Source organism: Mesoplodon densirostris, chromosome 14 (genome assembly GCF_025265405.1).
Source record: "Mesoplodon densirostris isolate mMesDen1 chromosome 14, mMesDen1 primary haplotype, whole genome shotgun sequence".
In the NCBI taxonomy this organism is placed as follows: domain Eukaryota; kingdom Metazoa; phylum Chordata; class Mammalia; order Artiodactyla; family Ziphiidae; genus Mesoplodon; species Mesoplodon densirostris.
In genome coordinates, this window is record NC_082674.1 from 26,236,401 (window position 1) to 26,259,899 (window position 23,499).

Consider the following 23,499-nt stretch of genomic DNA (forward strand, 5'->3'; position numbering starts at 1 on the left):
AAATATAAGTCAGTGTAAGACTTAGGGGATAATCTAAGATGAGGAAGAAGCTCCTTTTATTCAGAAGGAGAAAGTGGTTCTTGTGAATGGTGGCTTTGGAATGTAGCTAGAATTTGCACATAGGAATTGGGACAGGAAGGATGTTACAATGGAGAACTCTGTACATTATGAAAAATCAGTAGGTTAGGTGTTCTCCAATACAAGTGTGCTTAATAATTTTGGTTTTGGATTGGAGCAGAAACTGAAGATATAGTGTGTTCCAGTGGAAATAACATAGGCTTTAGAATCAAACATGGGCTTGAATATAAAATGTGCCCTTTGTTCATTTGGGGGTTTGGATTATTTAATCTCTTTGTCAGTTTGTATTGACAGATTCAAAGAGATTAAATAATGTGCATAATACTTATCTCAAAAGGTAAGATTAAATTTAAAAATTGATGTGACTTGTCTATTTCTCAGTGTAAACCAGGAGTGTAATTGGCATATAATAAAAGTTACTTCCTAATTTTACAGTTGAAATTAAAGCAAAGTTCAAAGGTTGTTTTAGTTGATAGATAAATTTATTAAATGGGCTTCCATGTTTGTGAGGAAGAAATTTTCCCATAACAGCTGCCAGTTATTACTTCATTGAGCCTCCTTAAATTTTAGCAGGAAATGGTTTTATTTTTAAGTATTCTGGATGTTTGTTTAAATTTTGAAAGGCAAAAACAGATTAGAGGCAAAAGCAATTTCTAAACTCAACTGTGTTTAAAATCATAGCAATATGGTAGTAGTGAAATAATGAGTTTGTGAAAAAGTACTTTGTAAGTTACATTCTTCCCAAATTATTTACAACAGTAAACCATAGCATATTAATCACCATATTGTTGGTGATAATTCTGAGTACAGTAGAAATAATAGAGTAAGTAATTGCCTATTTTTGTTTTCTTGGAGCGAATTAAGTACATGTGGATTGCATATCTTCAGTTAACTCTTTTTTTTAGGTTAATGTTAGAATTTTTTAAATACAATTTTTATTATACTGTGAATTTCACATAATAGCTGTAAAATCAATTACGGTGAAAGTCAGTGACAAAGTATGACTTGGTGTATACATTTTCTTTTTATGAGTTCATAATGAATATAACTGAAAGCTGCTGTTTTACTGGGATTGCCACTAAAATATGAACTCTAGTTTACTTTTCCTTTAGTAATTGTTCAATTTTCTCTTCCTGTAGCCTGCCCATCCTCAGTGTCTGTTGAAGTAAGTGCAGATGGGGTAAATATGCTACCATTATCCACTCCTGTTGTCACAAGTGGTCTCACCTACATAAAAATTCAGCTTGTAAAAGCTGAAGTAGCTTCTGCTGTCTGCCTTAGACTTCATCGTCCACGAGATGCCAGCACATTAGGCCTTTCACAGATTAAATTACTGGGCCTCACTGCTTTTGGTACCACTTCTTCAGCAACAGTTAATAATCCTTTTCTTCCATCTGAAGATCAGGTATCCAAAACAAGGTATGTGGTTTCTCATTCTTAAGAAAAACCTTTCTGTGCTTTTCATGAAATTGTTTATACTGTGGGTTTTTTTTTTTTTTTTTTTTTTTTTTTAGAGTTTAGGAAATTCTTTGTTCCATAGGTATCTAAATAATATCATAATTTTATTAAGTGTAATAAAGAATGATTCTATAGAAGCAAAACCCTGAGGCTGGTTAAAATTGAGATTTATGTGTGTTTAATCCTTGGGATGATCCACAATGTGGTATATGTGGGTGTGGGTTCCAGTTCTTCGGACTGTAGTCTTATGTAAGCATTTCCAAATACCTATCCCCAAGAATACATCTGAAGCATACAAATTGATCGTATAGATAGGCACCTAGCCCTATATGGTAACTCCTAAGTTGCCAGTCTGCAGAGGGTTAGATTTGAAGCATACAGACTGACCAAACAAAGAAGGACCTGAATATATCCTTTAATTTACATTCTTCTGGTAATGTTTGATGGTTGGAAATTTTATAGATTGTCTTAATGTAAGTTTTACCTGACAAAAAAATTTAGGATTTCTTTTTTATTCTTGAGCTGCCAAGACTTTACAGTTTTGCAATTCTATGATCCTTTGCAGTTTATATTTATGCATATAAATATATGTATATACAAAAACATTTCCTGACTAATTAAATAAAAAGGAAGTTCATAATTCCTAAATGCTACTAGCACTTAAGTATTTTTTTATGTTATAGGGGAAACTTACTGTGTGTTTAATTCTTTATTGATGTTACAGTATTCTAAAAGTATTCTTTTTTAACGTAGATTGGTGCTACTTATGAAATACAACATGCTGATCTTTTCGTTTTTTTCTTTTTTTTTCTGCTTTATAAGTCACAAGGAATTTTTTTTTAAATATATATCCTCTCCTTGTTTTTTATTTAGATTCTTTTCCCGTGTAGGTCATTACAGAGTATTGAGCAGAGTTCCCTTGCTATACAGCAGTTTCTTACTAGTTATCTATTTTATATATAGTAGTGTATATATGTCAATCCCAATCTCCCAATTTATCCCTCCCCCCACTTACCCCCGGTAACCATAAGTTTGTTTTCTACATCCATGACTCTGCTTATGTTTTGTGAATAAGTTCATTTGTACCCCTTTTTTTTAGACTCCACATATAAGGGATATTGTATGATATTTGTCTTTCTGTGTCTGACTTACTTCACTCGGTATGACAATCTTTAGGTCTATCCACAACATGCTGATCTTTGAGAAGTTTTGTTTTCCCCTGAAGTAATTTAAGCTACTTAAATTTACCCATATAGGCCATTTTGTGTTGTGTATTTCAGTATTGGATGGTTACGGTTATTACATCATTGCCTTACTCACATAAGTGATCTGGAAGGGATGATGGCAAGTGCAGCTGCACCTACTGCTAATCTGCTACAGACTTGTGCTGCCTTATTGATGTCTCCGTACTGTGGAATGCATTCCCCCAACATTGAGGTTGTGCTTGTAAAGATAGGACTGCAGTCCACTAGAATTGGCTTGAAGCTTATAGACATTCTTCTGAGAAATTGTGCAGCATCAGGCAGTGATCCTACAGGTGACAATTTTGATATTTTAATTTTTACATATCTGCAAAATAATGACAGTTGAACTATGTGATATTTCTGATTAATTCTGTTTCTGAAATTAACTTCCATTATGGCTTCATTATTTTTGGAGTTTTGTTTTTGTTGTTGAAATTTACAGAAGTTATTTTTAATGAATAATTTAAGATTAAATTGAGCAAATCTTCTCATCCCATTTGCTTATTTAGCAAATTTTTCCTTTTGATTCTTTGTTGCAAGATTTGAATAGCCCTTTACTTTTTGGAAGACTGAATGGACTCTCTTCTGACTCTACGATAGATATTCTTTACCAGCTTGGGACAACTCAGGATCCTGGAACAAAAGACAGGTAGGTATGTGGTGATCTCAGTTTTCATATGAGGACACACATACACATGATCACATGTAGTGAATGTTACTTGGAATGCTTTATTTTTCTTTTTTTAAATTAATTAGTTTATTTATTTTTGGCTGCGTTGGGTCTTCGTTGCTGCTTGTGGGCTTTCTCTAGTTGCAGCGAGTGGGGGCTGCTCTTCATTGTGGTGCGTGGGCTTCTCATTGTGGTGGCTTCTCGTTGCAGAGCACGGGCTTCAGTAGTTGTGGCACGCGGGCTCAGTAGTTGTGGCTCGCGGGCTCTAGAGCACAGGCTCAGTAGTTGTGGCGCATGGGCTTAGTTGCTCTGCAGCATGTGGGATCTTCCCAGACTAGGATTCAAACCTGTGTCCCCTGCATTGGCAGGTGGATTCTTAACTAGTGCACCACTAGGCAAGTCCTGGAATGCTTTCTTTTTAGATCTTTTCATAAAAGTTAAGCTTAGGTGTTACTAAACATACAGAAATATAGGAATATTGTGTCCATATTAGGTACTTGGAGTATTTTGTTAACAGTAATAATGTTTGTTTTTATTGATTACTTATTGCTATTGATTATATTATTCACGAACAACTTTTCATATACTCCTTACCCTCTTTCTCCTGCTTCCTACCACAAAGTGAAACACTATCATACCAAGTAAATAATATCTGAATGTTTCACCTAAATGTTTAGTGATCTTTCAATATAGGTAATTTTAGATGCGTTTTACTAGTGTAGATCTTCCTTGATGTCTTTTACCTCCAAATTGATAGGGACTCCAAGTAATTTTGAAACATGTTTTTGTTGATAAATTTTTGAATGATACTTTGGCATTCTCTGGTTTTATGTATATCATCCGTATCTGAAGAACATATTTATAGAGTGTGTGATTCTATAAATAATATAAATTATCTTCATGCTAGAGATTGTTTCCTGAGTTAATATCCTTTGAAGTATATTGAATATTTTATATCCAATTAATATTCTTTAATATTGTTATTAGTTTGTGTTTAAAGTGAAATCATTTGGTATGAACTTCATAGATTATTAACAGATTATTTTTTGTGGATGCTTACTCATTTTATAACTATTTACCGAGTAGTTGCTATATGCTTGGCATTGTGCTAATACTGGAGAGGTAAAGTTTATTGAGTTCAGCTTGTGCCCTCAGGATTGGGAAGACAGAGCAGTGTCACTCATAAGGGAAGATTTACGTAGGTCAGACTTAAGGATATGAATTAGAGTGCCAGACAGTGAAGGCATCTCGGAAAAATTGTTACTTAATCTCTGGTAATGTAATAGCTTTCATTTAGTTTAGGCTCATTGCTTTCATGTTCTCTGGATTAAAAATATTTAAAGGACATATTTAACAAAGTATAATTAGTTTCAGCAGGGTAACTTTAAAATATTAAATAGGCTGACTTCCTTTCCATTAAACTTTTTGCTTTATATGAACTATGTGATACCTGTATTATATTTAAAAATATACTGGAGTATTTTTGACAAAGTAAATATGAATTTATGTCAAATCATAATGGTTAATGGGACTTAAAAATACATTAAAAATACGTGCTAAATATTTTTCTAGAATAGGTTTCTTTAAATCTCTTGTGATTTAAAAAATTTTTTTTATCATAAGAAAATTGTACTTAAAATTATTTTCTTAGCATAAATGCAAATGTAAATATTTCAGAATGTTTCAGAACTAACATTAATGACAAGATTGTTGGCTGCTGTTTTTCTAGAAAATGTTACTCTTCTGTAATTGCCTCATCTCCCTTCTTTTTCTATGACTTGTCCTTATGTCCTGTCATATGAAATTTAAAGCATCTTACCCTTCAGTCCTTCAGGGTAGAGAGAGGGATTAAGTAGTATTATATACATTCCAATTCCCATTTCTTTTACCCTGAAGCAGAGAATCTTGTGCTCTAAACTAGACATTTAAAAGTAAATAAAAACAAAGATAAATACAGTGTTTTAAGAACTTGACAATAAATCTCACTCCCACCCCCCCAAAATACAAACTCCAAAGCATTACTGCTTTAAAAAGCCTTTTGCTTTCATTTTGTGGTCTCCAGCTCTAGGGGATTGAGTGTAGAGTGGCACTTGAAAAAGAACATATGTTGGGGCTATTATGAAAGAGGGTGGGTGGCTACTACTAGTATTTAATGTTTGGGGGCCAGAGTTGTGAAACATTTCATGCTGTATTGCATGAAATTCTGCACAATGAAGAACTGGCCCCAGATCACTGCTCTGTGGTATGTGGATTTGTTACAAGGTGAGTGAAAATTTAGAGGAGAGAGTGAGTTTTTTTAAGCTGTGTATCCTGTAATTCTAGATATTTATATATTCTGTCATAAATGAGGTAAGAATCAATGTTTATTTGCTGAATTAGACTTGAGTTATCTCAAACATTTTCATTGCTTAAGATTGGTAGGGTTTTTGGAAAATTAGAGTTACTATGACCTTATTGATTGTATAATTCCTTTTCCCTCCTATTTTATTGATATATTAAAACTATTGAGAAAAATCAGTATATTATTCTGATAAATACATTGCTTACATGCAGTGGTGATATTTATCTGTTTTAAATGTCAGCTGGAATATAATTGGTTATTTAAATTCATCTTCTTCTTTTAAGAATTCAGGCCTTGTTAAAATGGGTCAGTGATTCTGCAAGAGTGGCTGCTATGAAAAGAAGTGGCAGGATGAGCTACATGTGTCCTAACTCTTCAACAGTAGAGTATGGTCTTTTGATGCCATCTCCTTCTCACTTGCACTGTGTAGCAGCAATTCTGTGGCACAGTTATGAGCTGCTGGTAGAGTATGATTTACCAGCACTGCTAGACCGAGAGCTCTTTGAGTAAGTATGATTTGTGAAATTCTCTTTTCCCCCAGTACTAGATCACTTTAGATTTTTACTTGATGAAACAGCATTTTACATTTTGATTTATATAAAAATAATACTTCAAAAAGTACTAGTTAAGTATAATCAGTATAATTTCTAAATGAGATGCTACACAAATTTAATTAATTTATCTTCAAGTTTTAAGAAGCTACATTAGTGTCATTGCTGCTTTTCCCACCTAAAATTGGAATGTTTAATATATTCTCCTGCAGGTCATAATGTTTATTCTCATCTGCAAATTTACCTGCCAGATTCTTTTATCTTTAATATGCAACTTTGAGGGAAAGTGTAGCTAGAAATTTTGAGAGACTACTTTAGACAGTTTTTACAATTGGTTGTTTTTACTTCTTTCTAGATGGCTGTTATGATTGTTCTTTTGACAAGTAGTTTCCACTTAACCCACATTTCTTCACCATACTCAGTTAAGGCTTTGTTGAGCTGACTGCCTAATAACTACTAAGTCTATAGCAAAATATAATATTTATTTCTGAAGAGTTCCATGACTCAAAAGGTTGGCTTTTTGTCCTCTAGTTTGTCATTTTCATATTTGGTCCTGTCAGTTGGCATAATCCATGACTTATTAGTGAAACTTACTAACAGTTTTCATTTTGCAGATATGAATTAAAGCCATTAATAATGTCGAATTCAGTCTAGACATTTCTTATGTATAATTTTTTTAATTGTTTCTTTATGTCATTTTTTTGAGGTCACACAGAGAATGGTAGAACCATTTTGATATAGATCTCTTGGTTTTCTATACTCATTTTACAAATCTAATCTAACTTCCAATCTACTGAAGTACTTAATGATGTTTATCACAATTAGTCTTCCCTGAAACATTACAGTGTCATTATATTGAATGTCAAACTATATAATTTTCATGAAAGTGATTTCTAGTAGAAATAATTGACAAAGAGGTCTTTCTCAATATATATATATATATTGTTAACATGGTATCTTTTATTCCCTAGGTTACTTTTTAATTGGTCCATGTCTCTTTCCTGCAATATGGTTTTGAAGAAAGCTGTTGACAGTCTACTTTGCTCGATGTGTCACATACACCCAAGTTATTTTTCTTTGCTTATGGGCTGGATGGGAATTACCCCTCCTCCAATGCAGTGTCACCATGGACTGTCCATGACAGATGATAGCAAAAAGCAAGATCTTAGTTCATCTTTAACAGATGACTCTAAAAACGCACAAGCACCTCTTGCACTAACTGAATCACATTTGGCAACCCTTGCTTCCTCTTCTCAATCTCCAGAAGCTATCAAACAATTACTGGACTCAGGTTTGCCTTCTCTTCTTGTGAGGAGTCTGGCTAGTTTCTGTTTTAGCCACATTTCTTATTCTGAAAGCATTGCTCAATCAATAGATAATTCCCAGGACAAACTCAGGCGGCATCACGTTCCACAACAATGTAATAAGATGCCTATCACAGCAGACCTGGTTGCTCCTATTCTTAGGTTTTTGACAGAAGTTGGCAATAGCCATATTATGAAAGACTGGCTTGGTGGGTCTGAAGTCAATCCACTGTGGACAGCACTTCTGTTTTTATTGTGTCACTCGGGGTCCACTTCTGGAGGACATAATTTAGGTGCACAACAGACCAGTGCAAGATCAGCTTCTCTTTCTTCAGCTGCTACAACAGGATTGACTACTCAACAGAGGACAGCAATTGAGAATGCAACTGTTGCATTCTTTCTGCAGTGCATTTCATGTCACCCTAATAATCAAAAGCTGATGGCCCAGGTAAGAGTAGAAAAACTGGCTTATGTTCCAGTGTCTTATTATTTTAATGTGCTGTGACATGGCACTCTTGAAATTAGTTCAGAAAGGTTCATGTATTAAGGCCAGGTGATGGTGAAGTTTGGGGTTGGGTGCATTTAAGGATTTGAATTTAAACCATAATTAAAATTAAGTACTGATATCTCCTCCCTCCTCTCCTCAACTGTTACATAAATCAGTTATTCTTTCTGATGAATGATGGGCAAATTCATGGAGATATTAGCTAAAGATCATACATTCCTCCTTTTAAAAAACCGCCCCTAATCAAAAGAACAGTGCTTCAGGGACTTGCCTGGTGATGCAGTGGCTAAGACTTCATGCTCCCAATGCAGGGGGCCTGGGTTCGATCCCTGGTCAGGGAACTAGATCCCACATGCTGCAACTAAGAGTTCGCATGCCACAACTAAGACCCAGCACAGCCAAATAAATACATAAATAAAAATATTTTTAAAAAACCCAAAAAACAACGCTTCAGCTGTTGGAACAGGATTGACCACTTGAATGAAGGTGGCCATCAAGTGCCTCACAGCATTGAGGCATTGCATTTTGTAGTAACCGGATTGTTATAGCTGTTGATTTGCTTCTAATGAAGCAGACATTAGAATAAGTTTCAGATAGGAGACTCCTGACAAATCACATTAAAGGTATGAAAGATGATTTTATTGTATTAAGTCCACAAGGCCAAAAATCTTGAAAGCTGGAGTTATCTGGAGCATAACTCTAGTTACTTTTGCCAGTTTCTGCTGCTTTCTGTCTGTTGTGATCTTCAGCAAGTTGTTTAAACTGTAAAATAGAGATAGTAATACCTGCCTCTCAAAAGGTTTTTTTTTTTGAGAGGATTAAATATGATAATGTATATGAAGTATCTAGCATAGAGCCTGTCTGAGACATGGTAGACACCAATAAATAGGAACCAGCTTCTTTTTTTACCCCCTTATTTGATAGTGCTTATTCAGGTTAAACTATTAATGAAGGATGAGCTATCATAATTTTAGAATCTAGAAGGATGAGCTATCATAATTTTCAAAAAATACTGAATGATTTAACTTTAAGAAGAAGAAGATACTTTGTTGCCTAAAGTAATTAATTATTGGGAAACTATCTACTTAATGTGTCTAATTTGAAAGAAATGCTTAAATTACCAATTTTAACCAAGTCCTTGAATATGGACATTTGACAATTTGGTTTGTGCCTGTGGGTAGTATGAAACTTTGTGTTCCATTGTCTTCTGGCCTAATAATCATCTCTTAGCTTCTTGTTAAGGCTTTGTTTTATATTTTTAATATATTTTGTCAAAATTTTTATTGTATTGTAACCACATTGATATTGACTGAAGTTAAAATTAAGTTGGTTTTGCTGGGTATTTATTATGTGAAAACCCTGTAGTAGTAACTTCTCTCATCCACAGAAATTTGGATTTCACTTTTAACTTTTTGTCTACTTCTGTATATTCTTTAATTGCTGATTTGATGAATTCAGATACACTTATTAATCCACATTTTAAATTTCCTCTTTGTTCTTTAAAATATAAAGCTACAAGTAAACACCTCATTTAACTTTTTAAATCTCTCACTTTGCCAGGTTCTCTGTGAACTATTTCAGACGTCTCCTCAAAGAGGGAACTTTCCAACATCAGGGAACATTTCAGGGTTTGTACGTAGATTATTTTTGCAGCTGATGTTAGAGGATGAGAAAGTGACAATGTTTCTTCAGTCTCCCTGCCCAGTGAGTATTCAACAATTAAATTAAATCTTTATGGTGAGCTGTGTGTAAAAATATTTTATGTTTTCATGTCAGAGCTTTCAGTTATCTCCGTTCTAATTTCTAATGAAATAAAATGAAATTAGAAATTAGAGGTTGTGCTAGCAAAGTGAAACTAGCACAACCTTTATACTTAAGGATAGGACTTAAAAATCTCAACTAGCCCTCTCTGTCCAGAATAACCTAGCTGTAACTTGCCATGAATAGTATAATTTGATTTGGGGGGGGGAATTGACAGATTATTAGGTACAATAGTGCTAATGCAAAGTATGATGAACAAATCGCATGGCAGACATGCCACATTTGAAGAAATATATAAAATAAACTCTTTACATTTTTGTATGCATTACAGAATTGGGTTTTTTTTATGCTTCTGAAATTGTTATATAATGATACACATTTCAAAAAAAACCTTCTTAATTTCTTTTAAATTTATTTCCAGCTGTACAAGGGTAGAATTAATGCTACTAGCCATGTCATCCAGCATCCAATGTATGGAGCAGGCCACAAGTTCCGTACACTTCATTTGCCCGTCTCAACAACATTATCGGAAGTTCTTGACAGAGTGTCAGGCAAGTCACATTTAAATATTTGTGTTTCTTTAACTTTATGTTAGATGTATATAGGAATTTTATTATTTTTATAATTTTATTGCATTCACTCACTCACCAACCATTTAATGACTAGAAAAGGTCAAGATAGCTTCACATTTAGAAGCATGATGCAGTGGACAAAATGTACAATACATTCCAGCACATGTAATTCTTTTGCTGTGATGTGTGTTATGTGTAGTAATGACAGAATGGGCAGTTGGAAATGTAGACAAGCTGTGGGAAGCCATTGATGGAATTTTCTCAGGATAAACCATCGGGCTGTGTTATAGTAGATGAATTACAGTATATTAGGTTGCATGACAGAATTCTAAGTAATAAACATTTACTAAATCTAGGGGAGAAATGAGTAGTCAGTAGGTAGAATCAACTGGTGACCTTATTGTTTATAACAGTGAAGAAAGCAGAGAGCACGTTTCCCCTAGGTTTTTCAAGAGCTCTCCGATGATGCCTTTAAACAGGATATAAGTTATTAAAGTAAAAGCATTTTTTGAGGTAGAATACAAATTGACTGTGGTTAGTTTGGGTTTATTGCCTCTCAGAAATCCTAATCAGTGTTGAATTCATTGAGCATCTGCTATGTGTAAACACAGTAATTTCTTCTAGGGTTGTAAAAGTGAGCAGGACATATATTCTGCCTCTCAAAGTATTTATGATCTTTTGTATGTTGTCAGAATAAAAAATAAACTGAAAATTTTAAATGTTTGCATTTTAATTTAAATATAAGTCGGTGTGTTTCTATCTGTGTACATTAGAGGGAGGGGGTACCTAAGTCTTTAAGCAACACTGATAACTGAAAGAAGTTAGGAGTATCCAGAAAAAAAACTGGCGCTATTTGTTAGTTGGAAATATAAATCTAAACTTAGAATAAAAGACTGAGTTGAATAGATTTGGGAGTTGTTACCATACATACGTCCATAGATGGTAAGTTAAACCATGTGAACAGATATGATCACTTTGAGAAAATAATGTAGAAAAGATTCTTTACCAGTTTTAGACACTGCATCTAACAGAAATGTGTGCATAAAATTATAATACTTTCCTACATTTTTACATGTTACACAGTAAAATGTTGGAATATATTATAAATGTGTAACATTTTTTTCTTATTTGAAAATGTCCACCTTACCTGTTATAGCTAAACTTTTGTGAAAATTTGACTTTACAGACTTTTTTCTAATTTCAATTTTCTGAAATTGTGCCTTCTACATGATGAAAAAAATTTTTAATTGAAGGAAGGAAGTGGGGAAGAGTACTAAAATTCAATTTTTGAGATTTCTTACATTTAACTTGATAATGGAAAAGTATAGACATAGTACAAAATAATTGGAAGTTTAACATTTTTATTTATCTTTAAATGAATACTATTTTCTAAAATGTCATTGTCTGTCGTTTAGGATATTTAACAAAATAGCTCCTTTTATTGACTAAAAATTAACAAATAAAACTTATTGCTGTGGAAGAATAGTACATCCTAGTAAAAAGTCCAACAAAGTTATCCTGAGCAAATATCAGAAACTTCTAAGTGCTGAATTTAACCTTTGTTTAGCAATGCTTTGGTACTTTAAGGTGTATTTGTGATATTTAGCCATATCTTAGGATATATTAACATGTGCATGTGTATTTTATTAACATGTATGAAAACAAGTAATCCAAAATTATTCAAGCCATACTTTTACCCACTGCCTATAGCTTTCGACTATACTGCTTTCAAATAATAAAGGTTATGTGTCTTTTTTTTTCAAGTTCTATTATTGTTTTTAAGCAACTTGATTATTATTATCATCAAATAATATACCTTGTAGTTTTCTTCATGTTTCTTATGATTTGAGTTTTTGAACTTGAATCTGTGTGGGTGTATAAATTTCATGAAATTTGGAAATTTTTTGGCTGTTAGTTTCTCAAATATATTCTGTCTCCCCGTCACTCTCCTCTCTTTTGGTGATTCCAGTTACACATTTATTAGGCCTCTTGAAGTTGTTTCACAGCTCACTGAAGCTCTGTTCCTTTTTCCCCGCATTTTCCCCCTGTATTTAAAACTTTTTTTTTTTTTTTTTTTTTTTTTTTGCGGTATGTGGGCCTCTCACTGTTGTGGCCTCTCCCGTTGCGGAGCACAGGCTCCGGATGCGCAGGCCCAGCGGCCCTGGCTCACGGGCCCAGCCGCTCCGCGGCATATGGGATCCTCCCAGACCGGGGCACGAACCCATATCCCCTGCATCGGCAGGCGGACTCTTAACCACTGCGCCACCAGGGAGGCCCTAAAACTTTTGATAATTTATATTGCTCTATTTTCAAATTGACTTCAGTGTCTAATCTGCTAGAAGTTATATCTGGTTCTTTTTTATATATGTCCTTCTCTTTATTTAAAGTGTACAAGCTTTCTTCTAGTGTCTTGATTTTTTGTTTTTTGTTTGTTTGTTTTGGCCGCACTGCTTGGCACTCGGGGTCTTAGTTCCCTGACCAGGGATTGAACCCGTGCTCTGTGGAGTGGAAGCGCGGAGCCTTAACCACTGGACTGCCAGGGAAGTCCCTAGTGTCTTGAATATATTGATCTGTTTACATTGATTTTTTTTTTCATTGTGGATTGTGTGTTACTACTTTTTTTTTTTTTTTGCGGTACGCGGGCCTCTCACTGTTGTGGCCTCTCCCGTTGCGGAGCACAGGCTCCGGACGCGCAGGCTCAGCGGCCATGGCTCACGGGCCCAGCCGCTCCGCGGCATGTGGGATCCTCCTGGATCAGGGCACAAACCTGCATCCCCTGCATCGGCAGGCGGACTCTCAACCACTGTGCCACCAGGGAAGCTCCTGCTTTTTTAATTTGCCTAGAAAATTTCTTTGGATGCCAGACAATGTGATTTTTACTTTTCTAGGTGGTGGATATTTTTGTATTCTGATAAATATTTTTTATTTCTTTCTGAGATGTAGTTATATTACTTAAAAACAGAACATTACTTTTAGGACCAGCTTTTAATAAGCTTTGTTAGGTGGGACCAGAGCAGCTGTTAATTTAGAGCAGAACTTACTGTGATGATGGAAATATTTTATAACCCTATACTATCTAGTGCAGTAGCTTTTATGCATATAGAATGTGTCTGGTGAGACTAAGGAACTAGTGTTTTAATTTTAATGGACTTACTTTTAAGGAGGTACTCTACTGGAATAGAAACACAGTACCACATTTGAAAACGGAGGTCTAGGGTTAATTTGGCCCCACTGCTGAGGTTATACTCTTCTGAGAACTCTGTTAGAAATTCACTAGGCATTGGGAATACTAAGTATTCTAGCCCTCATTTTAGAACCTGAGATTCATCCCCTTGCTACTTTTTAAAAAAAATATTTATTTATTTTTAATTTTTTTGGCTGTGTTGGGTCTTAGTTGCAGCATGCAGGATCTTTCTTTGCAGCACACGGGCTCTTCTTTGCGGTGTGCGGGCTTCTCTCTAGTTGTGCTGTGCAGGTTTTCTCTCTAGTTGTGGCTTGCAGGCTCCAGGGCACGTGGACTCTGTGGCACGCAAGCTCAGTAATTGTGGCGCACGGACTTAGTTGCCCCGCGGCATGTGGGATCTTAGTTCCCCGACCAGGGATCAAACTGGCGTTCCCTGCATTGCAAGGTGGATTCTTTTTTTTTTTTTTTTTTATATTTGGCTGCATTGGGTATTCGCTGCTGCACACGGGCTTTCTCTAGTTGCAGTAAGCGGGGGCCACTCCTCGTTGCAGTGTGCAGGCTTCTCATTACGGTGCCTTCTCTTGTTGCGGAGCACGGGCTGTAGGCACGCGGGCTTCAGTAGTTGTGGCTCGCGGGCTCCAGAGCTCAGCCTCAGCAGTTGTGGCGCATGGGCTCAGTTGCTTGGCGGCATGTGGGATCCTCCCAGACCAGGGCTTGAACCTGCATCTCCCGCATTGGCAGGCGGATTCTTAACCACTGTGCCACCAGGGAAACCCGCCAGGTGGATTCTTTACCACTGGACCACCAGGGGAGTCCCCCCTTGCTACTTTTTAAAAGTATTTTCCTTGCCCTTTAGGTGGTTTCCTTGTATGTAATGCTTGTCAGTATGCATTACAGATTAGAGGAGACCCTCTGTAGATCACTGGGGCTCACTCTCTGTGTAGATCTCTCCTCGTTGGCACTGTGCCCTGTGAACTGCAGCCAAACCTGCCTTTGTCTTCCTGGACTCTCATCTCTGTATCCTCACATTGAGTGATGCCTGGGTTGTGCTGAGCTGTGGTCTGGGAAATTGCAGGAAGTAAGCTGGTGCAATCCTAGTGCTTACTTCATTTGTTTCCACTCACCCAGGAATCACTGTCCTGCCTTCCTGATGCCCAGTATCTGAAAACTTTATTTCATATATTTTCCTAATTTTTAGTTATTTCAGGTAGGATAGTAATCTGGTCTTTGTTATTTCATTTTGGCCACAGGTGGAAATCCAAACCAGAACAGTAAATTGAGCAAAATCTTTCTCAGTGATACCTTTTAGTGTTTGAATGGCATTTATTGAGATAACAGTATATATATTCTTGTTTTGTTATTTTTATTTAGTTAGGAGTCTTAGATAACAGAGTAATATAAAAATAAAGAATATAAATTCTTATCACCTAATGAACTATGATTGTGTGAATTTTTTATTACTTAAATATTTCCCTCTGACTTGTGTAACTCTTTTTGCCATTTGGGGTTACTTGCTTGTTTTTCTGAGAAAGTAAAATGTATTGTTGCATTATGTATTTATTATAGTAGTCCCCCTTTATCTGCAGGGGATACATTCCAAGACCCCCAGCTGATGCTTGAAACCACAGACAGTAGCGAACCCTGTATATACTATGTTTTTTTCTCATCCATACATATCTATGATAAATATGATATATATATTAATCTTTTAGAACAATTACTTAATATACTGTAATAAAAGTTAGGTGAATGTGGTCTCTCTCTTTCAAATAATCTTACTGTACTGTCTCACCCTCCTTTTTGCGATGATGAGAGATGATAAAATGCCTATGTGATGAGATGAAGTGAGGTGAATGACACAGGCATTGGGAACATAGGCTTAGGTTACTTTTGACCTTCTAACAATACATCCAAAGGAGGAACAGAAGAGGGATCATCTGCTTTGGGTGATCCTGGGTTATCCAGCCATGATGACTGACATCCATGACTGAATGTCAGAGCAGACAATGACATTCTTGGGAATTCCAGGTGGGATGGATCCAGTGAGATTTCATCATTATAGTCAGAACAGCAAGCAATTTAAAACCTATGAGTTATTTATTTCTGAAATTTTTCATTTAATATCCTCAGACCGCAAGTAACTGAAACCACAGAAAACGAAACCATGGATAAGGGGGAGCTGCTGTATTTACAGTGTTTAATTTTTTTTTTTAATTTCACAAAAATAGAAATGGTCTAAAGGCAATCTTTAGTTTGGAAGAGGTTCTAGAAATTGAGATCACAGGGATATTTTCAGATATTCAAAGAAAGCTACAAAATAGGAAATAATACAAAAGATGCTGTTTTATCACATGATCATTTCACCTTAACATTATAATAAAGCACTGGATCATAACTGTGTTAAGTTAGAAAAGTAAAAAGAGAGCCTGTATCAGTCATATCCGCTTAGTGAAAAACATTCTTAATATCAGAACAGTTCATCCAGCTTTTTGAGCTTCTTAACAGTTAAATAAGATCACTGTATGGTCATCATTTATTTCATGATTTATAATAGCATGCCATATTCAAAAGCATGAAACAAAATATGATTTCAGAGTAATAGCTATCTATGAAAGTCTTTAGTATTGATTCTTAAAGTACTTGTAAAATATATCACTTTATCTAAGATTCCTAACCAAATAAAAACAACAAAACCAGAAACCTCTGTTACTTAAATTTGTTCTTTTATACTCCCATTTGTAGAAAAAAATAGAAGTCTAATGCATAAGTAATGCATTAGGAGGAGTCCTGAGCTTGAATTCCATATTGCCCTTTACAGGTTGTATGAGTAACCTTGCTAATAAGGCTGTTTCCCTATTTTGAAAATAATATTCTTCCTTGGTTTGCATGTTGTGAGAACTGAAATTGATGTTACGTGGCAAACAGATTGAACTGTGCCTACAGTAAAGCAAATGCTCTTGATAATGGTTTTCAAAACTGCCTCTAGAGGTAGTACTATTGTAATACATAATAATTTCTAGAGATTGGAATTTAAGTATCCTGGCCTTAGGAGAGTGATGAGTCCCTTTCATTGATAAAATCAATGAGAATTGAATGTCAGATTTTCCTTAACAACATTCCTTCCAGACCATTTACATTGCCTTTGTATTAGTGATAATATAATCTTGTGTAAACGTCCCCAAGATATTTATTGCTTCCCTTCTTAACAATTTTGAAAAGCAGTGTATTTTACATAAAAATTTCTTACAGATACACCAAGTATCACTGCTAAACTAATTAATGAACAAAAAGATGACAAAGAAAAGAAAAACCATGAAGAGAAGGAGAAAGTTAAGGCAGAAAATGGATTTCAGGACAATTACAGTGTTGTTGTTGCTTCAGGTATGCTTGCTTGCTTTTTTTTTTTTATGATCTTGATTTTGTTTGGGTTTCTGTAAAATGTAACAATTTATATTTACAGGAACTTCATGTAATAAAAAGTATTAATGCAAAAAACTGGCATAATGATGTCTTAATATTAAATACACAATTGTACCAGCAATCCATTACTTTTTGGCACTGAACTTATTAAACTTATTTTGAGCTTAGTATATTTTAATCAGATACTCAGCATGTGTAAATAGATATTTTGTTTCAGCTTGACAGCATACTGGGAATTATACTCTTAAAAGTTCACTAAGTGTTAAGGAATTTTTCTGTAACCTGTTTATTGATTGATTGATTGAGTGCTGCATCGGGTCTTAGTTGCGATGCGCAGGCTTCTCTCTAGTTGTGACACACGGGCTTAGTTGCCCCATGGCATGTGGGATCTTACTTCCCCGACCAGGCATTGAACTTGCATCCCCTACATTGGAAAGAGGATTCTCAACCACTGGACCACCAGGGAAGTCCCTGTAACCTCCTTTTTTTTTAAAAAAAGAAAAAGTATTCACTAGTTTTACTTATGATATTGTGCTTATTACATAAAATTAGAAAATAAAGATCATCGAAAGAAAATTGGTTGAAAAATGAGTTTTTACTGTTAGATGCAGGAAGAAGAAAAAATGACCATGATAAGTGATAATTTTGGAGGATATTTTCCTTAACAAAATTCTTAGTTCAGAAGAGAAAGCTCAACCTAGATTACCTTACTCCTCAAATAGCAGACCTATGTATTGGTTTAATCCATCCTATCTCAGAGAAAAATTAAGAACACAAGATTTTCTGTACATATTTGCACAAAATTACATTCTAGTAAATGGATGGTCATCTATATGTATCTCAGAGAGTATAGGAGTTAATTTATACTTTCTTGGAAAGTAGTTACACATGCAGCCAGTTATTCATGGAGTATAATAAATGACAGGTAGAACCAAGAGAATAGATATTTAATGAGAAGAAATATTTCTATCTTTTGGCGTTGGGAATGTGGCGCTTTAGTAATATATTGTAGAAATACACTTTTACTTCCTGAGTGTGTTGGCTATATAAAATCTTGGTGATTTTTTTTCTTTCAGGGCTGAAATCCCAATCTAAACGTGCTGTGTCATCTACACCACCTCGCCCACCATCCAGGAGAGGGAGGACAATGCCGGATAAAGCAGGAAGTGCTTCCTCAGGAGCAGAGGCTGCCAACAAAATAATTACTGTCCCTGTGTTTCACCTGTTCCACAAACTCTTAGCTGGTAGTGTTCACAGTGATAAAACATATGAAATTTTGCTAATCTTACAAGTGTAAAATCAGTTGTGTAATCAGGTGCTATTGATGAGATAAATAATTTAGTGAGACTTTGTCCATATAGTTCCCTCCAAAAGAAGTGAGAACAAAAAGGGAGTAACCTATTTTGTACCCTTTTTAACACTATAATGTTGCATTTTTATACTTTACTTCCTAAATTTTGTTATGAATGTGCCATAAAATGATCAGTAAAATTAATGTTTTCGTGTGTTCATAACAAGTTATGTAGGATGCAGTGTGAGGCGAATTTTAAAGAATTAGTTCTAGCTGTGGAATTCTTAGATGTAGCCCTGATAGTTAAGCTTCCTCTCTACCTAAACATATTCTTTGACCAGTATACTTGCCGTTGGTCAAGGTGATAACCATTTTATCTGCATTTTTGTGCTGTATCATTATAATCAAATTGCCAACTAACTTTGACTGGATTTTACTTCTTAGCTTTGCATTGTTGATTTAAAGCAGAGGTCAGTAAACTATCGCAGGTGGACTGGATGCTTCTTTTTTTTTTTTTTTTTTTTTGCTGTACGCGGGCCTCTCACTGCTGTGGCCTCTCCCGTTGCGGAGCACAGGCTGCGGACACACAGGCTCCGCGGCCATGGCTCGCGGGCCCAGCCGCTCCGCGGCATGTGGGATCTTCCGGGATCGGGGCACGAACCCGTGTCCCCTGCATCGGCAGGCGGACTCTCAACCACTGCACCACCAGGGAAGCCCGGATGCTTCTTTTTGTAAAAACATTTTTATAGGAATACAGCTATGCCCATTCATTTATGTATTGTCCATAGCTGTTTTCATGCTACAGTAGAGTTAGTAGGTTGCAGCAGAGACCATATGGCCTCCATAGCTTAAAATATTTTCTATCTGGCCTTTTATGGAAAAGATTTGCCAATCCCAGATTTGTGGGAATGTTTCTTTTTTTTCTGTTCACCATGGCTCTCAGAAGATCTTGGTGGGATTTGGTTAGCAACTGATTAACACTTTGTATAGATATTTTTGTTCACATATGTCAGAAGTAGATTTGAGTTTTGTAAACTTTGTGTGGGCAGTTTTTAAATTGCTTTGAAACTCTTACCTGTAATTTAACTTGGTAAAAGCATTAAATAATTGAGTAAATTGAATCAAGTAAATGTCTCCCTCTTAGATTCCAGGTTTAACTTAGTTATATCATTTTTAGGCCAGCCATTGCCAGCTGAAATGACGCTTGCCCAACTTTTAACTCTGCTGTATGACAGAAAACTTCCTCAAGGTTACCGTTCAATAGATCTGACAGTTAAATTGGGTTCTAGAGTTATCACAGACCCAAGTCTGTCAAAAACAGATTCTTTTAAAAGACTGCACCCTGAAAAAGGTATGTGTATGATATTTCTTTAAAACTGCAGTCTGTAATCTGAGCAGGCAGGGATTTTTGTAGCTGATGACTTAATGTACATTTTTATTACATCAACTTGAGATACTTTTCTTTCTTTATGACAGAGTTATTTGTAAGTATAGAAAATTGCCATTATTTCCATTGGAAATTAATGTTAATTCCCTATGTAGCATCACTTATTTTATGGGCCCATATGCTTTAATTTTTTTTTTTCCTTTGGCCGCACTGTGTGGCTGGCGGGATCTTAGTTCCCCGACCAGGGAATGAACCCGGGCCCTCAGCAGTGAAAGCATGGAGTCCTAACCACTGGACCACCAAGGAATTCCCTAATTTTTAAAATATTATTTCTGCATGAGCCATGTGAATTGTTCATAACTTTATAATCAAAGTGAGAACCCCAATTTAGAATTTCCAATTTACTGATAATTTATATTGAGTGATATTTTGTGCTCATAAACATTTTTTACCTTAAACAAAAGTGGGATCATACATTTTCTTACCTTTTTATTTTTATATATTCAATTAAATATTTATAAATGTGCATTTTATTGCCTATTTTAAATATGGATATAACAATTTATCTGTTTCACAATTGTTGAAGGAATCTGATTGTTTCCAATTTTTCACTACTATAAATGATATTTAAGCAATGATTTTCATAGTGTGGATATGGTGTCATTTATTGTCAGTCTTTCTCATGATGAAAGATTCAGTTATTAGCCTTTTGTACTCTTTAATAAATTTTAGTACATTTTCTTTGCCCAGATTTTCAGCAGGGTCATTTGTCTGTTTTAATGTTCATAGGGTCTGGTTATGTGTGAACATAAACTTTTGGTTTTCCTCTGTGAGTGATTCGAAGTTAACCAATATGGTATAATTTTCAGTCTTCAGTAAGAAAAGTCTTTGTCATTATTCAGTTTTTCCTAATTGGATACTTTAGAGCATAACATGCACATACATTCATATTTTCTGGAGTCTCTGATGTTTTACTTATTTGCCCTAAAGGACAATACTTCTCAAACTTCAGTATGCTTGTAAATCACCTAGAACATTATAAAAATACAGATTCCTACACAGTCTAGGATGGCACCTGAGAGTCTACATTTCAGAAGCTCTCAGGCTGATACTGATGCTTACTAGTCCATGGACCATATATTTCGAGTAGTAAGACTGTAGGGAGCAACATCAGAAGTTACCTAAACATGTTTGTAGCATCTAGCCTAAAATAGCTGTATCTGAATAACTTAAGATAATTATGCTCTTTTGTTGAGTAGAGAGATGACAACAATATTTGCTTTGTAAATGAAAAAGTATTATAAAAATAGATCCTCTCTTAGCTGTTATTTGCAATTATTCTTCTAGATCATGGAGATTTACTTGGTAGTTGTCCGGATGATGAGGCTCTCACTCCAAGTGATGAATGTATGGATGGGATACTGGATGAATCTTTACTTGAAACCTGTCCCATTCAGTCACCATTACAAGTTTTTGCAGGAATGGGTGGACTGGCTCTTATTGCAGAAAGACTACCCATGCTGTATCCAGAAGTAATTCAACAGGTAAGATAAGATTCCTAATTAATTGTATCATTCCATGGGAAAGACCATCTGTTTTCCGGTTTGTGTTTAACTTAATGTTTGGAAGTACCGTTTCCCTAAAGTCTTTGAGTAGCATATAAACCTTTCAAAGCTCAGCCTATACGGAGCTTTGGTAAAGAAATGAGTAATTTGGTAAAGAAATGTTGAAGACCAAGCAGATTTGCCAGGGGCATCACACTGTAGCATTTACTTTGATTTCATGGTCATCACACTGTAACATTTTTGTTTCTGTGCTTCCTAAGGTGTGATATTAATTATGGATATTACTGGAAATGGGAGAGTGAAATAGTAGTGTATACTTCTACCCAAGTACACTATGTCTTTTGGCTTAACTTTTATTCCTTTTTAAGTGCTATTTCCATTTAAGTAGTTTTTAAAACATTAATTTAACTTCTTCTCCTGTTCATTAATGTTACTGTCACTGAGGTATGTACTTTCGATGTTCTGTTATTAATGCGAGGGGTGTGATGCATGGAGAGTTGTAAATACCAAGCTCTTGATTTCTGTTGATTGAGGTAGGGGAATTATTCTCTCTAATTTTATCTACTTGTGTGTGTGTCTGTGCGTGTGTATGTGTATGTGTGTGTATGCCTGCATTAGTTTCCTAGGGCCGCTGTGACAAAGTACCACAAACTGGGTGGCTTAAAACAACAGAAATTTAATTTTCTTACAGCTCAGGAGGCTATAAGTCTGAAATCAAGGTGTCCACCAGAGCCATGCTCACTGTGAAGGCTCTAGGGGATTATCCTTCCTTGCCTCTTCTTAGCTTCTGGTTATTGCTGGCAGTTAACGGCATTCAGTGGTCTATAGCTGCATCACTCCAGTTTCTGCCTGCCTTTTCACATGGCCGTCTTCCTTTTGTGTATCTGTGTGTCTCTGTATCTCCCTCTCCTTTTAACAACACTGTCATTGGATTTAGGGTCCACCCTAAGCCATTATGACCTCATTTCTTAATTGGTTACATCTGCAAAGACCCTATTTCCAAATAAGGTCACATTCACAAGTATTGGGGGTTAAGACTTGAGCATATCTTTGGGAGGATACAGTTCAATCCACAATAATACCTTTTCAGTAAATGGTTATTACTTAACCTGCTATTCAAAGAGCTTATGATATTTTTATTTTAAGATAATATAACCATGATATAAGATGACTGTCACAGAAAAATATGAGTAAAGTTTTATTTCTTCCTAGAAAATGTAATGATACAGCCAAAAGTTTGAAATGGAAAAAACTTCAACATTCTCAAGATTATTGTTGTTCAATGAAAAAGACTTCCCTAATTCAGTATTCAGTATGCTTTATTATATTGAGTGGAAATTGGGTGCTGCTGTAATAAATACCTAAAAGAGTGGATGTGACTTTAGAATTGGGTAGTTGTCAGAGTGTGGAAGAATTTTGAGGAGCATGATAAAAAGAGGTCTAGATTGCTTTGAACAGATGGCTAGTAGAACTATGGATGGAAAGCCTTTGCCAGTGAGGGCCCAGATGAAAGTGAGGATCACAGTAGAGAGAACCTGTGTATCATAGAGAATTCCTAAATTGGCTTAAGCAGACTGTTGGTAGAAATATGGATGTTAAAAATACTAATGGTGCAGCTTAGAAAGAAATGAGGCACATGTTATTGGAAACTGGAGGAAAGGGTATCCCTGTCTTTTATTGGTAGAAATCCTAGCATATTTATGTCCTGAATGTGGAAGGGTAAGTGATGAACTTGGATATTTAGTTGAATTTCCAACCCGAGTATGAAGTTACCTGTTTTCTTCTTGGTGCTAATAGTAAAATGTGAGCGGAAAGAACTGTTGAGCAACAAGCAACCATCACTTGACAATTTGAGAAATTCTCAGTCTATCCAGATTGCAAAAGATGCTAAAATTAGAGATTTGCTGTCAGAAAAGCATGCTCTGGAGAAAAAGCCAAGGATATGGCTGTTCAACCTTCGCTGGTGCCTCAGAAAAATCAAGATGCTAGTGCATTCAGTCACACAGAGTGCTATTTGAAGAGATCAGTCATATTATTCATGGATCCCCTCAGCCATCTAAACGGAAGCCAAGAATAGAGAAAGTTGTGTGACAATGGTAGCAAAGTCAAAGGAGGATATGTGGCTGTGGAAGCAGAGGTTCAAATGAAGCGGCCAAAAGCCAAGGAAT

General features: G+C 35.6%; 1 protein-coding gene across 6 annotated transcripts in view; it reads left to right on the forward strand.

Moving 5' to 3' along the window:
• Positions 1-23,499, forward strand: part of BIRC6 (baculoviral IAP repeat containing 6) — a 230,976-nt gene that overhangs the window by 131,384 nt on the left and 76,093 nt on the right. For all 6 annotated transcript variants that reach the window (XR_009534377.1, XM_060117774.1, XM_060117775.1 and 3 more), the window contains 11 exons: positions 1,218-1,497; positions 2,817-3,073; positions 3,321-3,429; positions 6,076-6,297; positions 7,314-8,094; positions 9,712-9,855; positions 10,334-10,463; positions 16,918-17,049; positions 18,165-18,332; positions 19,557-19,730; positions 21,114-21,310. Coding sequence is in view for 5 of the 6 variants with exons in the window: in XM_060117774.1 (XP_059973757.1) it covers positions 1,218-1,497; positions 2,817-3,073; positions 3,321-3,429; positions 6,076-6,297; positions 7,314-8,094; positions 9,712-9,855; positions 10,334-10,463; positions 16,918-17,049; positions 18,165-18,332; positions 19,557-19,730; positions 21,114-21,310 (2,594 nt within the window). In the remaining variant the exon portion in view is untranslated. The remainder of the gene's footprint in view (positions 1-1,217; positions 1,498-2,816; positions 3,074-3,320; positions 3,430-6,075; positions 6,298-7,313; positions 8,095-9,711; positions 9,856-10,333; positions 10,464-16,917; positions 17,050-18,164; positions 18,333-19,556; positions 19,731-21,113; positions 21,311-23,499) is intronic.